Consider the following 17,773-nt stretch of genomic DNA (forward strand, 5'->3'; position numbering starts at 1 on the left):
GAGGGCTGGAGACCGTGCGGGGACTACCGTGGCCTCAATGCCCGGACGATTCCGGACAGCTATCCAGTGAGGCACATCCACGATTTCAGCAACCACCTCCACGGATGCACCGTCTTCTCGGTCATCGACTTGGTCAAGGCGTACACACAAATTCCTGTCAACCCAGACGACATCCCGAAGACAGCGATCACCACGCCATTCGGGTTGTTCGAGTTCCCATACATGACCTTCGGACTACGCAACGCCGGGCAGACGTTCCAGCGTTTCATCGACGAAGTGCTCTCAGGACTGGATTTCTGCTTTCCATTCATCGACGATATACTCGTCTCATCACGCAACCACGAGGAACACCGCGAACACCTACGCGCCCTCTTCGGACGTCTCTCGGACCACGGCATCCTGATTAACACCCAGAAGTGTGTGATTGGGACCCCCTGCGTCACGTTCCTTGGGTACGAAGTCTCCGCTGCCGGCACACGACCGCTTCCCGACCGCATCGCAGACCTACAGGACTTCAAACGACCAGCCACGGCTCGCGGCGTGCGTCGCTTCCTCGGCATGATCAACTTCTACCGTCGTTTCCTACCATCCTCTGCCAAACACCAAGCTCCTCTGCATGCTGCCGTCACCACCCTCCGAGGATCCCAGCCATTCCCATGGACGCCGGACCTAGAACAAGCTTTCGAGGCCTGCAAGACCAGCCTTGCCAACGCCACGCTCCTGGCCCATCCGCATCCCGAGGCCCCGCTTGGACTTTTCACCGATGCCTCCGCCACCTCCGTCGGTGCATGCCTGCAACAGTTCGCCAACGGCTCGTGGCAACCCCTCGCCTTTTTCTCCCGGAAACTCACCACCAAGCAGTCCGAGTGGCCACCGTACTACCGCGAACTTCTCGCAGTCTACGCAGCCGTTCAGCACTTTCGTCACATCCTGGAAGCGCAACACTGCACCATATACGTGGATCACAAGCCCATCACCTACGCCTTCCAGCAGCGGCGTGACAAACTACCTCCAGTGCAACTCAACCAACTTTCCTTCATCGCTCAGTTCACCACGGACATCCGCTACATTGAAGGCACCTCTAACGTGGTGGCGGACGCGCTATCGCGGGTGGATGCAGTTCGCGGGAACACCCCCTCCCCCGATCTGCGCTCCCTCGCCTCCGCCCAAGAAGAGGACGATGAGCTCCGTGAGCTCCTGAACGGCGATTGCGACCTCCACCTCCAGCTCATGGACATACCTGGCACCGAAGTCAAGCTCTACTGCGACACCTCCACCGCGAAACCCCGGCCGTATGTACCCGCCGCGCACCGCCGACGCATATTTGATGCCTTGCACGGCCTCAGTCATCCCGGTACCCGAGCATCCGCGCGCCTAATCGCGTCGCGTTTTGTCTGGCCCAGAGTCCAGCAAGACTGTCGCGCTTGGGCCCGATCGTGCCAAGACTGCCAGCGCACCAAAGTTTCCCGACACGTGCACGCTCCATTGGGCAATTTCGTTCCTCCGTCCGCAAGGTTTCAGCACGTGCACATCGATCTGATCGGGCCTCTCCCATCAGCGGGACCCTATAAGTACTGCCTGACAGCCGTGGACCGTTTCACCCGTTGGCCCGAAGCCTTCCCCTTGGAACGCATCACCGCGGCGGACGTCGCGACGGCCTTCACATCGTGTTGGATCTCGCGATTCGGTTCCCCCGCCCGCATCACAACAGATCAAGGGCGGCAATTTGAATCAGAACTCTTCCGCGAACTAGGACGGACCATCGGCTCCGAGCGCCATCGCACCACCAGCTACCACCCGTGCGCCAACGGCATGGTCGAGCGCTTTCACCGCCACCTCAAGGCAGCACTCATGTGCCACCCTGGCTCCACCTGGATAGAAGCCCTGCCCCTCGTGCTCCTTGGGATTCGCGCAGCCATCAAGGATGACCTCGCAGCATCGCCTGCCGAACTGGTGTACGGCGAACCGCTCCGACTCCCAGGAGAGCTCATCGTGCCACCAACAGCCACCCGGATGGAAGACCCTTCCGACCTGATTTCCAGACTTCGGCAACACATGGCTCGCTTGCGACCACAATCCGGTTCCCGTCATTATCAACCCAGCACCTTCGTATTCAAGGACCTGTCAACCTGCACCCACGTCTTTCTCCGTGACGACTCCGTACGAGGCAGCCTCCAACCACCGTATTCCGGACCACACCAAGTCCTAAGCAAAGACGGCAAGACCTTCACCCTGCGTCTCAACGGTCGTGAGACCCGCGTCAGCATTGACCGGGTCAAACCTGCCTACACCTGGACGGAGGACGTCCCACACACCAAGGATTCCTCAGAGACACCAACGCACCCCCCCACCAACCAACCACCATCGGCGCAACGTCAAGAGAGTCCGTCACCAAGAGGTGACTACGTCACCCGTTCTGGTCGACGCGTAACATTTCGCCTCCCACACAAGGTGTAACCCTTTTTCTCCGTGGGGGGCTGGTGTAGCGACAGCCACCGAAAGCCGCTGACTTTTGCTGCCACCTAACGGGGGGAGAAGGAACCGCCTTACCAGACGCGAGGTGATTTGACCCCTGGAAGCAGGGGTGAAAGACTGGGGACGAAAAACAGAGAGAGGGAGATTTCCAGGCATCGCGAGGACAACGACTGGAGCGGTCTCCTTCGTTATTACTCAGTGTTTTCCTTCGGTATTACTCAGTGTTTGTAGTGTAGCTGTAGTGTTCGTCTAGAATAAACAAGAAGGTAAGCCAACATCCTTTGTTTTGGTGATTATTTCCCAAACCTTAAAGAAGAAACCAGCCAAATGTGAAGAATCATTACAGAATTATGTAAAAAATGAATACTTCCAGCTGAACAATTACGACAAGAGAAGTTTGTATGCAAACTTTTTACAAATTGTACTAATGTAAAAAATAGCGCAATTTTGGTAAGATTGTATCTTAATAATTATTGACTAATGTAGCTACTTCATAATGAAATTTCATATGTAAACTGAACATACTGAAAAAGAAAATGATGGTGAACTTACTAGGTAGAATTACAAAAATTGAATTACTCACGTAATTAACATAATCTCTTATGTAAAATTCTATACACATTGAAAAATTGTATAATTCACTATGTACCAATTTGTAATATCTCTTAATTACTTGAGTGAAGTTTTGATTATTGATATAGTGTAATGTAAATTATATAGAAAAAAAGTGGTTAGCACATCGCGCTACGACGCTAGGGGTCCCGGGTTCGAATCCTGCCCTGGGCGTGGATGTTTGTGAGTATTCATTCATCAATTTTATCATGTCATCACTCATCTCCATCTTCACAAATTAGGCAAAAGTGGCACAAAAAGCGAAGTAAAATAAAGCAAATCAAAATAATAATAAAAAAATAAAACGTGGTCGGGCCTTAATTCCTGCATTCATGTGGTTTCTGACCATCAAAGCCCTGCACTGGCTCATATATACTTTCTAGTTCAAGGATTCCTATTATAAAATTGTTATATTTCGACCTCTCTGTGTGTTCCTTCAGTTTATGCACAACCTTTTGAAGTATCTGGTATACCCACTCCGGCGTTGCTTTTGACTTGATTTGGTTTATTTTATTTCACTTTTCTGCCACTTTTGGCTGATCGTGAAGATAAGGATGAGTGATGATATGATGAAATTGATAAAGGTGCACTTACAACTCGGGACCCCTGGCGTCGTAGCGCGCTGTGTTAATCACTCCGCAGGTATTTACTAGTAGTGAATTGGTGTATCTATAGTTAAACCAAAGTATAATTTCATTAAACTGTTAAGTGCAGAGCCGGAGTAAGACGAAATTGGGCCTAATGCTGCATACCGTCGAATTTTTCTGTACAACGAACTTTCAAGGTGAAAAATTTACTACCTGTGTCTAGGCGTCCGAAATTGGGGCCGCAAATTTCATTCTAAGATTAATTTTCAGGTTAAGTAACTGGTGCAATCTCGCACAAACACTTTTCACTCGTTTCTTTCGTCATTTTTAACAATCGTACTTACCGATTATGCATTGCGAAAGGTTCTTGAAGGTGAGATTTTGCTCTTGTGAAGAAAATAGCTTCAATTTATCACATTAACAGTACGACTTTGGTGTTACTGATTTCGGATTTTTCCCGGGTTCGAACACCAAAAAACCATTGACGGATAGCTCCAAAAACCATTGACTGATAGCCCCGAAAACCATTGACGGATAGCCCCAAAAACCATTTCCGGCAAGGTTAGGTTAGGTTAGGTTAGGTTAGGCAAGTATAGTTTTCTTGAAATATACATGTATTTGCGGTCAAATATATTGAACGATGTTAAAAAAATACATCCACGGGCTTTCAACAATCTATCGAAACTGTAAAAATGAACAAATTCGTTTGTGCGAAATCGCACCGTTACCCAGGTCAATATAGCAAAAGAAAACTGTTCAGCTTTCGGAAAATTCTCGTCTGTTTTCATCTGGGCCTATTTCAGGAATGGGCCTAATGCTGCAGCATTAATAGCGCCCACCTTAATCCGGTCCTGGTTAAGTGAGATTATTTTCATAACATATCTGGCTATTCTGCATTGGAAGCTTTGGAGCGAGTTACAGCTCCAGAAGGCTCCAATCAACAAGCGAGCCGGTGACGTCACTTCGACCCAGTATCTATCACTAACCATCTTGTTGGAGCTGGGCATTGTAGATAGGCTCGCTCGCTACATTTTGGCAGTCAGCCGGAGACGTTCCGAAAATAGTTTGGCTCTACGCTCCTACAACTCCAACAACTAACAAAACCATTTTGTTTCAGGGACGCGGTCATTGTTGCAGTGGCCAACTGTTTAACGTCGGTGTTTGCAGGGTTCGTGATATTCTCCATCACAGGTTTCATGGCGCATCAGATGGACGTCCCAGTGAAGGATGTCGTGCAGTCGGGACCTGGACTGGCCTTCATAGCCTACCCGGAGGCTGTTCTGCACATGCCGGTTCCTCAGCTGTGGGCGGTGCTTTTCTTCCTCATGCTGTTCACTCTGGGTCTTGGAAGCCAGGTATATATTTCATTCTCAGTTAAATCAATTTGCATTCCACACACCCCCAACACTTCAAAACACCCTAAAATGTTCAACAAATGACCAATTTATACCAATTTTTGGCTCTAAATTTACCCTTGCACCACTTAAACACGAACTTACAGCCCCTAGATTGAAAATTCTGTATAAAACCCTGTTTGAACGTGTTACAAATAATTAAGAAAGCTAGAACAATCCTGAGCAATATCATATCACTCTTATGGTCACATCTAAAGCGTATATCCCTAGCTATAATGTTACTTAAACTGAAAGTTATACAAATATTAGAATTCGCAAACTATTATTTGGAACTGGAATTGCACTAAGTGTAATATTCAACTCAAAGAGTGTAGAGAAATCTTTAGTTAGATTTATTTACATCCAGTTTAAATTATTTCGTCACTGTTATGACTATGAAAATAGATAGATTAAACCTTAGGCTATTACACTGCTCTGCAGCAAAAATGAGGTTTTCAAATGAATGAGTGTTCCTAAATGGAATTTTCACGCTGAGTTCAACGGTGCAATCAGTATTTTCCTATCACGTCAGGTTTTCGAGAAAATCAGGAATTTGTGTTTCTTAAAATCCCGTTTATATACCATACATAGGAGGGCATGCAGAGTATTTAGAGTTAAATTGTGAACGACCCGAACACTTTCTGTTACATATGTGGGAAGTACATGTTGTGTAAACAAAGACTAAAGATAACGCCATTCGCCAAAGAAACCTACCTTGCATATTTTGGACTTGTGCTTGGCGATGAAAATAAACCATGGGCACCCCAGAAAGTATGTAAGACTTGTGTGGAATGTTTGAGGTTCTGGATGAACGGACAAAGAGAGAAATTCTATTTTGCTCTGCCAATGGTATGGAGGGAACAATTAAACCATATGGATGAATATTATTTTTGTCAAGTTCAAGTGCAACGTTTCAGTGCCAAGAACAAAAGTGACATAGTGTATACACATTTGCAATCTGCAATGAGACCAATCAAACATGACGAAAGTCTACCTATATTCCTTCTCGTCCATCTTCAAGCTGTACATTGCCTCGAAAGGAAGTTGTAAGCGATACAACGGACATCAGTGGATCAGTATAAGTGATAATACCCCACACTTATTTAGTCAGACCGCAGTGAATGACTTGGTACGTGATCTTACGTTACCAAAGGAAAGTTCTGAACTGAAAGACAGACATTTATTGTTACCTGGCACTAAAATTTCATGTTACAGATCCCGGGAACAAGAAATAGTTTCTTTATTTTCAGAAGAAAGGTCTATGATCTTCTGCAATGACATACCGAACCTTGTAACGTGGCTTGGTGTGAAGTATGCAACTTCTGAATGGAGGCTTTTCATAGATTCTTCTGCAACGAGCCTGAAAGGGGTTTTACTGCACAATGGCAATGTTCTTGGATCTGTACGAGTTGCTTATTCTATTACTTTGAAAGAATCATATGAAAGTTTTCCTTCCTTTTCTTTCACGTTTTGTTAAAAAAATTGGAGAGAAAAAATAATAATTTTCGCTCTTCTTGAGCAGCTATATAAAACCCTATAGTTTCACTTTGTAGAACAGAACGAGAGCTATAGAATGGGGTAATGTAATCATTGCCGCCCCAATAGTTGCCAAGATAATGTAGTTTCTCCACATATTATAAGAATCTCCTGAGCTCAAAGCGTCAGCACATTGGAAAACAGAAATATTGAGCGTAATCCAGTATAACAAGTTGTTTGAAACCCAGTAAATGCCACGTTTGCTTCCTGAATACTGGTTACTTTATTTAATGATTACTAATTATGTTATATGCTACAGTATTGAATAAAGAATGTTAATGTAACTGGTTTAGACCCGAATAAAGGCATTTTATCGGCATCTTTTTGAAAACACTTTCAGAACCTTTCCTTCCTTTTCCCAACCATAATTTTGCACCTTAAAATCCTTTCCCTAGTTTCTGATACATAATGAGTGAAAAATTGCAATCACAGAAATCACGGTTGAAAAGGAATGCAATTAAGAATCAATCATAATTTAACATGTGATTTTCTTGGGTGTAAGGGGGACCCTTTCTGAAGACACCAAAATGTCAACCTCACTTCCACGTAGTACACCATGAACTGCAGTTTGCAGACTAACGAGGCTCTGGCGTCTAGACCCATGGCCAGTGTAATCCCCTGTGGGACTTGTGTTGTGTGCTGTCCATATCTGTTTGTGATCGTCCTTTCATCCATCTCATCTCCATTTTGGGAGGGGGCTAAATCCACCAATGCAAGAGATCTCATCGTCATTGATTACCATCTTCACATTTAGCCAAAAGTGACAGAAAAACGAAGTAAAATAAACTGTATAAAATAAATGGAAGGAATTCTCTTTTGGAGCAAAGAACGAAATTTGAGTTAATATAAGCGGGAGGAAAAGTTTATAGTGGGATCCGAAACAGGAGTCAAACCCGAATTAACTGATTACAAGCCTACGGACATTGAATAACTAATTCTTCCTAGAATTAAAATTTGTACAAACTGTTAATACAAAGAGGAGTCAGAAATTAAGTATTTCAACAAATTTCCATGCAATACATTCATTGACGAGTCTGCCACCTATTGGTCTCATTTCGAACTTCAAACACAAAGTATTGGATAGGGAATCTCCCAGATTTTTCTATTTACGTGTACTTTCAGGAACATGGTTAGGATATTCATTTTGTTGGGGGGGATCTGAAATTTGGGCCTATGAAATTACACACACACACACCAGTATATATATATATATATATATATATATATATATATATATATATATATATATATATATATATAGTAACATGTTCGTTAAAGATAAAAATGTAAGGATCTGATACTATCGTGTATTCGATTGTTGCAATGTTATATCATAATAATTATACCCTGGTTGTCCATTATTAAATAATGACCATGCTTTGTATTTGCACTGTAACGAATATTAATGAGGATAGATTCAATATATATATATATATATATATATATATATATATATATATATATATATATATTAACGGACAAATGCATAGGCGTTATTTGCCGTCCCCCGTAGCAGAGTGGTTAGCACATCGCGCTACGACGCCAGGGGTCCCGGGTTCGAATCCTAGCCTGGGCATGGATGTTTGTGAGTTTCCATTCATCAATTTCATCATATCATCACTCATCCCCATTTTCGCAAATTGGCCAAAAGTGGCACAAGAAGCGAAGTAAAATCAATCAATCAATCCTGCATAGGCGTTAGTGCGGTTTATTTTGGCCAGGTCGAATTTCATTGATTCACATGTAAAATTCATCATAAAAATATGAATTGATCTTTTAAAAATGGAAACGCACTACAACACTTTAGAACTCTTCCGACACACCAGCAAATACACTTTGACCGCACTCACAGCAACTCGAGAGAAATTTTAAATCTCAGAACATTATCAATTAGGAGAACCCCGTGTATCTCACGAGCCCCGTACTGTTGACCGTTCGGCGGGGACTTTGATTCCATCGATAAAGGAAGAGTAATTTACAACAAAGGTTCGAATCTCTGGTTGATAGAAACTTGGGGCAAGGCAGGAAGATTACATGATTTTCTTTATAAAACGGTAAGCAACGAAAGGGTGGACATTTTGGTGTTCTATATTTGCTTTGACGATTTTCTTCAAAATAAGAAATGTGTTCCCCGCGTAGTGGTACCGGAAAAGTATATATAGTATTAATTTAGGATAACTTTTATTAGATCAACATTTTGTTTGGGGGGGGGCATAATTGCAACTGCCCCCCTGGCCCCTCCCCTAACGACGTCCCTGTGTACTTTGATAATCTCAATAGAGCTAGGCACCGATATTATATTATTTCTCCCTTCTAGTTCGCTGGATTGGAGACACTAGTGACCGCCGTGGAGGACCAGTGGCCATCCCTCAGGGAACATAAGTACAAGGTGGTGATTGGTATGGGTTTCCTCTGCTTCGTGATGGGGCTTTCCATGTGCTTCAATGGCGGTGTCTACATGTTCACGCTCCTTGACTGGAATTCTGCGTCGTGGTCCATACTCCTCATAGGACTGGCAGAGCTAGGCCTGGTGGCTTGGGTGTACGGTAAGTAATTCTGCTTAGTTTATGTGTGGACGAAAATGGTTTCATTCCCACGGTCAATATTGACAAATTCTCCCATAACTTCTAAGAATTAGCAACGTCTTCTGGTCAGGATCCGAATTAAAGGGGTCAGGAGGGGGTTATTCGTATTTGTTATATGTAATTAATACATTGACTTTCAGTGGAATCGTTACAACCCAGAAGTGACTCAGACCCGTAGCTAGAATTGATCTCGAGGGGGCTCACAGGTCATCAGGCGGGGCTTTGTAAACAAAGTCCATTTTTCAAAATGTAACAGTGTTAAATGAATGTAAATTATGTGCGTGTGTGAGTGGGGGGCGGCATTAAGTTACATAAAATTTAGAAATATACAAAAACATCGCTTGAAGTGTTAATTGACTGCTATGAAAATCATCCCTTACTAGACAATCTATACTACTTTTGATGATACAGATATTTATAATCACACAAAAAAGATGTACAATATTCAATCATAGTGCCTACAGTACATTCCACCCCCGGCCGAAGCAAGGAAACTCCCATTCGTTCCCAAAACTTGGGATCTGTTGACCGTTGACGCAGATGCGGAGGAAATTTGCATGATGACATCAAAGTCACAGATTTTTGTCTAAAAGGGAGTTCGCAACAGGGGTAGCGAAGGTACAGATAAATAATGTAATAGCTGTTGTTCATGTTATGTGAATTTATACTTCACCAAAGTTATAAGCGAAATATGTAATATGTGATGTCTACATTTTCACAAATTATACAAAATAGTTTTACCTATGTCAAAGGGGCTGCCTGGCTACGGGCCTGCCGTGACTGTTCATGGTCACCTCTTCTTACCAAGTCAACAGTCTGGAAGAAGCTCCGAAAGTTCGCATAAGAGGACGCAACTGAGCAGCATCGGACAGAGACATCTATAGCAAACACGTGAACTTCATGCTCTACTGCATGACTTTCAACCAACCAGATTTACAAACTGGATTTTTTCACGCGATGTGATAAGATATATTATATTCCTGAACAAAAATCACTTATACATATTTTAATCATCTTAATTTAAAAGTATTTCCTTGTCATTTTTTAGAAAAAACTAACGAACTCTGAATACGTTTATAACAAAGTTTTCAATACTAAAAACATTTTATTAATCATGAATATACAATGAAGTGATAACCTCTCTAATCTCTCTACAGATCAGAATCCTTTTATCATAATCAATGATCAAATAATATTGTTCTATGATAATATAAGTTTTTTCCAAATTTGTTATTTAGTAATAGAAATTTCCTTCAGAAAATCCCTATTAATAATTATGGAATGTGGCAAAATAATGTGTTTTTATTAGAATATTGACGTGTGAAAATTTAGCGTACATGATGCTTTAGCTAAATTTGTATATCAATATTCTTAGAGAATTTGTCTTTCGTAGGATGCACTAGATTCCTAGATGATATTGCAGAGATGAAAATGAAGTTAACAGGAGTGGTTAGATGGTACTGGCTATGTTCATGGTCATTTATTTCGCCAGCTGTTTTACTGGTAAGTTGATATTCTCCTAAAAAACAAAGATAAAATCAACTCAAAATGGTTTGTTTCATCACCTGTATTACGTATTGTTAAGTTGTTGGCTTTAAGCATTCAACACCATTACCATGTGCAAAGAAGTTGTCAATTCATATTTGTTCAAGTATTTACGCTATTGAGAATTTTTCCAGGATAATTTTCAATAAATATCCTAATTGAAACACATGGTACGTTATTTCACAATATTTTCTTTTATCGAAATGTATTTTCTGTAACATAGTTTATTGTTATATATATTTTCTTTCCTTCAATTAAAATATAGAATTCCATTTCATCAATTGAGCAAACGCTTTCTTTGAATTGAAATTTTTATTCAATTGTAATTATTATGCGAAATCAGCGTTGATATACACAGTAATTTACTGTATTGAATGTCACAGTAGTTATGCACCCGCGTAGAGTCCGATAAATCAATTGATTGGAAAAGATCGATCAAAGATCAATTGATGACCAAGCAGTGTGGGCAAGCAAGGGTGGGTGTTTTGAGCGTTTTGATTGGTTGTTGGGAAAAAGTGGGAGGGGCTTAATGATATGGACATCCTGTTGTGAATGAGGAGATTGATAAGTGGGGGGGCGTTTTCGGGACTTTGATAAGATTGCGGGTTTCCTGTTGTTATTGAGGACTTGATAAGGGTTTCCGGTGTTGATGAGATAGGTGTCTATTTTTGGGGGCGTTTCCCGTTTGAGACCGTTGATGAGTCTGAGATTTCTGGAAATGTGTGTAACGGTTTTCTGTCTGAATAGAACATGTCCGAACATGTTTTGGGCGTAGGTTTGGATGAATTTGCAATTTCTGAGAGTCACGTGACTGTGACGTCACAAAATGGAAGTCACGTGACCAGATTATATTATTAAATTATTATTAATTTAAATATTATAATATTATTATTATGAATTGTTTTAATTTCTTTGACGCCATTTTGTTTTTGTTACGCTATTTTGGCGTGTGACGTCATATATAAATTGGAGTACGTGTTTCCGGTGTTTGAAAACAGATGGCGTTGATGTGTTGTTAATGAGTGATTGATATGGGTTTCCGGTTGTTGATGAGATGGGTGGCTATTTTTGGGGGGCGTTTCCCGTTTGAGACCGTTGATGAGTCTGAGATTCCTGGAAATGGGTGTAACGGTTTTCTGTCTGAATAGAACATGTCCGAACATGTTTTGGGCGTAGGTTTGGATGAATTTGCAATTTCTGGGTGGTGTAACGGTTCTGTGTGAACATGCCCGAACATGTTTTGGGCGTACCCTTGTAGTTTTAAATCTGTTTAACGGAAATGGTGACGTAGGAGGGAAAATGGTATAAATAGAAAGGAAAGAGGATCTTAGTATCATGTGAGGATGGATGTAAGCGGTACACGTTTGTCTGATAATGGTGTGAATTTCTACGAGATCAGCTACGAAGAGTTCTGGGAACTTGTTCGGTCTTGCGGCGATCTGGACAGCGATCGAACGGCCCTGGATCGGTTGCTGAGTTATTTCCCGTTTATGTATGTAGCGATACCTGAATCTCCCTGGTGTGGATGTCACGTGGTAAACGGCTCAGGAAAAAGACTTCACCGTCGCTGCGAGACTTTGAAGGAAATAGAAGAGAGGAAAAGAAGAGTTGACGAGAGAACAGGATTTCCGAGTCACGGGTGTATCTGCGAACTACGTCGCAGGAAGGAAGAGTTGGGCGAAGCTTTGAAGAAGAGAGTGAAAGAGTGGCTTTCTTTGCTGGCAGACAGAAATTCCGTGTGGTGTTCTGGCTGTGATCGTCCATTGTTACTTAACTTAGAAGGTCATCCTTGTTTCCCTGTGGTTCCTCCCGAAGGTTTCGATTTTCGCAGACGGCTGTTCCCCGACGATCCTGAGGATATTCTGGCTGAACCTTTATCGCCGATACCGAGGACCCCGTCACCTACAGTACCTGATTTTGAGAATATTCTGGCTGAACCTTCATACCCGATGCCAAGGACCCTGTCACCTACGGAACCCGATTTAATTCGTTTTTACCTCGTATGAGAGTGTTTACTCACCACGATTGCTGGACTCGCACCGTGTTTCCCTGTGTTTTCTTCCGGTGTTCGCAGATCACTGTTTCCTGTTGATGGTGAGGATAACCAGATTGAACATTTATCGCCGATACCTACAACGCCGTCACCTACAGTATCATACGAGTTTTCTTTGTTCGACATATGAGAGTGTATACTTACCATACTCGTCTGATAGCAGGCGGTCCTTTTACCACCGATTATATGTCGGTGAATGCGAGATACAAGACTTACAGAAAGTGGCCAATAGGATTACGTCAGACTGCTGAAGAATTAGTCACTGCAGGTTTTTATTATTCAGGATTCAGTGATAGGGTAATATGTTTCCATTGTGGGTACGGAGTGTGTGATTGGACATCCGAAGATTGCCCGATTCTAGAACATTACCGGGCAATACCAGACTGTAGTTACATACAGAGTGTTGCAGCGTTACACAGTGATTCGAAAAGTTGCAAATATTGCGACAGTGTGGAAACTACTGAAAAAACATCCGATAATCAGAGTGTGGATTCTGTGCTACTCTGTAAAATATGTTTTGAAAACTCTTGCAGTGTGGTAATTCTTCCGTGTCGACATTTTGTAGCCTGTGGTCTCTGTGCCTCTCAATTGGACAAGTGTGCCGTATGCCGGGGCAGCATTGAAGATACCTTAACTGTTTTCACCTGTTGAACAAAATGGATGCCTGTTTTTTGGACATTCAAGGTCTTCGCGGAGCAGGAGGAGAATTTGTGTGGAAAGAAGTAGGGATTTTAAAATTTCCTTTCGACAGCGCATTTGACTGTTTAGTGAAATCTCCATATGGTTTTCACTTGTTGAGTGAAAAGTATCGCCGGGTGAATTACTGGCTCCGTACCAACAAACACGGTCTGAACTGGGGAGATGGGTGGCTACCGTATGAGAAATTAGGAGACGTTTTATATTTTATGCTTGTGAATCAGGAAGTGTACGTCAAAGGTATGGAGAAAATTAAATGGTTGGAAAAATTACTTGGAGAAAAACGTATGGGTAAAATATCTGTGCGCAACATCGAAGAACTTGAATGTCCAAAGTTGGATAGTGTGAAAAAGACTGCAGGAAAATGCAGAGAACATAGTAAATGTGAGAACGTGAAAAAAAATTGTGCAGTTGAAAATGTCTGGAAGATGTACAGTTTCTATTGTAATAAATACAAGAAATAAAAGATTTTTTGAACATTTACAAATGTTTTATTTATAATTGTAGATATAGGTTAACAATATGATTCGATCACGATGTGAAATATATTTACATATGGACATCGATAATGGTAATTTTACATAATACATAAAAGTAACAATGGTTTATTTACAATATGAAATACAATGGATAGTTTACAACAGCAAATATATAACAGATTTTATTTACAATACCAATGTGTGTCCAAGATTGTTCTCAAGATATATTTCAATCATCAGTTCGTTGTACCAAAGTACATAAAAATAGTTCAATACATCGGGTACTTCTTTTTTTTCTGAAACCATATTCTTTTTTATACAATATACAAAAGCCTCCATTTCGGGTTGTAATTTATGATAACGTTCGTTCATTAATTTTTGCAGAGGTCTGAAAAGATTACACATAAATAAATGTAGTTCAGAGGCTGTGAAAATGAAAGCATCCGGTGAATGATGTTGATACATCGAGATGCAACGTTTCCCGAAAAAATTTACAGCACTAACGGTGATATTTCCAGTAACCAAATAATTGAATCGTCGACCAGTGTCGACGTAATTCAGTAAGTCAGATTTTGAAGCACACAGTTCTCTAATCTGTTTAGAATGGATGCGTACGGGTGATCTCCCCTGTTGCGAAAACTCCCACACCAAATTGAAAGGGGATTCCTTTTCGAATCCTATGGCTACGTACTTGTTTTTTTCCTTGTTCAGAAAATATGTGTTTGCAAGATAGAGATCTAAACATGCATCTACGTCATGTAGTTTAGGACACTCGATTTTGTCTGTGGAAAAACCAATTTCTCTACGTCTCTTTATGAAATCACAGTCCGTAGTCACATCCATTCCTTCGTCAGCCGCCTCGTTCTTGATAGTAATGGTTTCTAATTTAATGGGTTGCACACGTTTTCGAGGTTTACGTTTGGAAACATCATCCTGATTAGTCATGCGCGTCACAAGTTTGTCGTGTTTCTCCATTATAGAAACAGCAGGAGGTTCCATGATGTGTTCACTAGAACTGTCTCGATGGCACTGAGAGAAAGATACGCAGCACACATTTTAAATAGATTTCTTCATGACACGAGCCTGGATCGTGTGGATAGAACAACACGTTTGTTCCCCTCTGGGACACTTGGAATGTGGTAAACATTTGAAGATCTGACGAAAACGGTGCAGGATATATCCATCTTTACTGATACCTGGTGGAAATGTCTGGATGAAATCCTTGGTTGTAACGTGACGTGCTTTGTAATAAGCATACACGCAACAGTAATGACCGCATGTTGTGGCCAATATCCCCTGTAAGGGAATGCTGTTGTAAGTCCAGACCGAGGAATGACTGTTCAGGAAAGTTACGAATTCTTGATAGAAAGGATGAAATCCGTATGAATCGAAATACTCGGTCACATTGTTTTTGTCGAAATAGAAGGCCACCCAGTGTGTACCCCGGGAGTCGGACTTGTCAGTGTTTGCAATGACCAAGGCCGGCTTAGGAAACGTCCGAGGTAAAAGATCTCTCGGGTAAACACCGTAAAAAATGTTTCTGGTGGAACAGTTTCGAGATAGAATCTGTCTGATCTGCGACGTGTTCATGCTGCTTATGTTTTCAATAATGTATAATAATGTGTCTGTCTTTGGTCATTTCTATGCTTCCTGGGCTGTTGTCAAATAGTTCGGGAAACAATTGTATGTTCACAGGTTTTGAAGTTGTCACTTTCGAAGAAACACTACTATGCTTAATAGTACGGGTTATCACTTTGGTGGGTTTTTCCATCACAAGCAGTATAATGTTTACATAAGAGCTATTTCGGTAACACTGGGAGTCAGAAACACAGGCACACATATTTATGGAAAATTCGGTCTCACTGATGGAGGATGACACTTCTATCTTTAGGTATATCTACTGCAGATTCAAATTCAGCATACAAAAGGCATGTTATATTTTCCGACAGCTGAGGAGAAAACTGCATCTCGGCTCCGATGATGCCTTGTTCCTGGAGACTGGTGTGCGTGTCGTTTCCTGAAGAGTCTGGTGTTATGTCGTAAATCAGGAAAAAGAATCCGTTCTCGAACATTTTCCGTGTGATCTGGTGTCCGTAATTGGCGTGGTGAATGCCTGTACCGGAAAATAGAGTTTGATAGGCACGTGTTATCAATCCGCTGTTTCCTCCTGTGGTGATTTGTAAAGGTTCGGAAGGTACGAGTTCTCCATTTTTCACAAGATGGAAAGAAGATAGGTTAAAACTTCTAAAGTCGAACGGATTTTTCTTACTGTCTCCGAGAAAGCTGGCGGTGGATACCATAGCAAAAAGAACAACATTCGGAAAAGGACCTTGAAAAGCATTATCGATCGAAATCTGCTGCGTTCCGGCGACGTAAGAATAAGCTTTGATGACGCTTCTGGTAAACGGATAATGGGCAGGAGCGTAAGTGAGTGCTCTGTCTATGGCCAAACTGGTGGTAGGAGTAGGAATGATGTGATTTATTTCGAGAACAGCCTTTAAAATTTTTATTCTTACTGTAGGTGATGTCTGGTCTCCCCAGATGTAAAAAGCGTCACGTGATCTAGCTAGATCGATGCGTACTTCAACACCGTTGATCAGGTATTTAGACTGGTGGAAGAAATCTATGTGAAGTTTTCCCATAAGGTCGACCACGGCTGTCACTTCCGTAGGATTACCGATCGTCGGAACATACTGGAAAATTTTTTTTCTTGTGGTGAAACCTGTGTTGTCGGCAGTGATTTGATCTTGATGTTCAGGTGTGTCCAAATACCACAGGGCATTCGTGAGATGCGTGTTTGCGGCATCGCTTCCGTAATTGATAGCTGCTTCGAAGATTGCTTTATATGCGTAATTGTTATCGGCGGTTGTTACAGCAATGCCGTTGAGAGTCACTGTACATTGGGAAAAGAGTGAATGGAGAAGATAATTCACGACCCCGCAGTTTTTTGTGAGGGCATTTTCTGTTTCGGAAGCACTCATGGGACTTCCATCCTGTTTAACCATTTGCGTTTGCAGACGAAGATAGGCAGATGAAAGATGGAGAAAATCAGTTCCTGCCGCCGGTATGACAAACTGAATTATATTCTGATTATCGATGGAAGCGATAGGTTTGTAGGTGGCTGTGTACGTTTTTTTCCACATTTTGCTGAATAGGTTTTTTCCGGAAGAGGTCGAACTGCGAGATCATGCACATGTTATCCTCCATCATTATCCAAAAATATCTTTCCCTGAGACCTTCTGTTTGATTTTTCTTTTACGTGTTCTCCTAGATTTTGCGGATGTTTTCCTTCGTTTTTTGGATGCTCGTTTTTTACGGATCGTAGATGTTCTAATACGGGTGGCTGAACGTTTTAACATCAACTGAGCAATTCTTGTTGCAGGTTTGGTTCTTATACCAGAACCTACCAGAGAGTCGATTTTCCGTTGTGCTTTACTTTGAAGATTTTGACCTGCTTCACGTACCCGTTGACGAACAATAGTTTTCGGAGTTTGTTGGGTTGTTGCAATGTCGGTGATAATGTTAGCTCCTGTTTTTAAAGCTTCTCTTCCGATCGTCTTTGCACCGCTCCAGAGTAGAGGTTTCACCATTCTAAACAGTCCTGCGAAAAGTGACCCCAATCCTCTCCCTTTTTGATTTCTAGTTGAACGGTAGATGGGCCCAATTCCTCCACGGATTTGGTTACTATAATATTCGGTCTGCGAATTCATGGTGATTCATTCGCTTTTCGACAAAGACTGAGAGAAATAGCTGTCTACTGTTTTTTAAAAGGACTTTGCTTTTCTACGAAAATGTAAAACAGCGATTGTGG

At 42.0% G+C, this 17,773-nt stretch overlaps 1 protein-coding gene across 1 annotated transcript in view; it reads left to right on the forward strand.

Annotated features, from left to right (window-relative positions):
• The window catches only part of LOC145987777 (sodium- and chloride-dependent GABA transporter 2-like), a 116,045-nt gene that overhangs the window by 85,592 nt on the left and 12,680 nt on the right, over nt 1-17,773 (forward strand). Inside the window, exons 8-10 of the mRNA XM_083122463.1 lie at nt 4,792-5,029; nt 8,922-9,150; nt 10,583-10,692. Of these exons, the coding sequence (XP_082978589.1) occupies nt 4,792-5,029; nt 8,922-9,150; nt 10,583-10,692 (577 nt within the window). The remainder of the gene's footprint in view (nt 1-4,791; nt 5,030-8,921; nt 9,151-10,582; nt 10,693-17,773) is intronic.

This window comes from Lepisma saccharinum, chromosome 5 (genome assembly GCF_977018435.1).
Source record: "Lepisma saccharinum chromosome 5, izLepSacc3.1, whole genome shotgun sequence".
In the NCBI taxonomy this organism is placed as follows: domain Eukaryota; kingdom Metazoa; phylum Arthropoda; class Insecta; order Zygentoma; family Lepismatidae; genus Lepisma; species Lepisma saccharinum.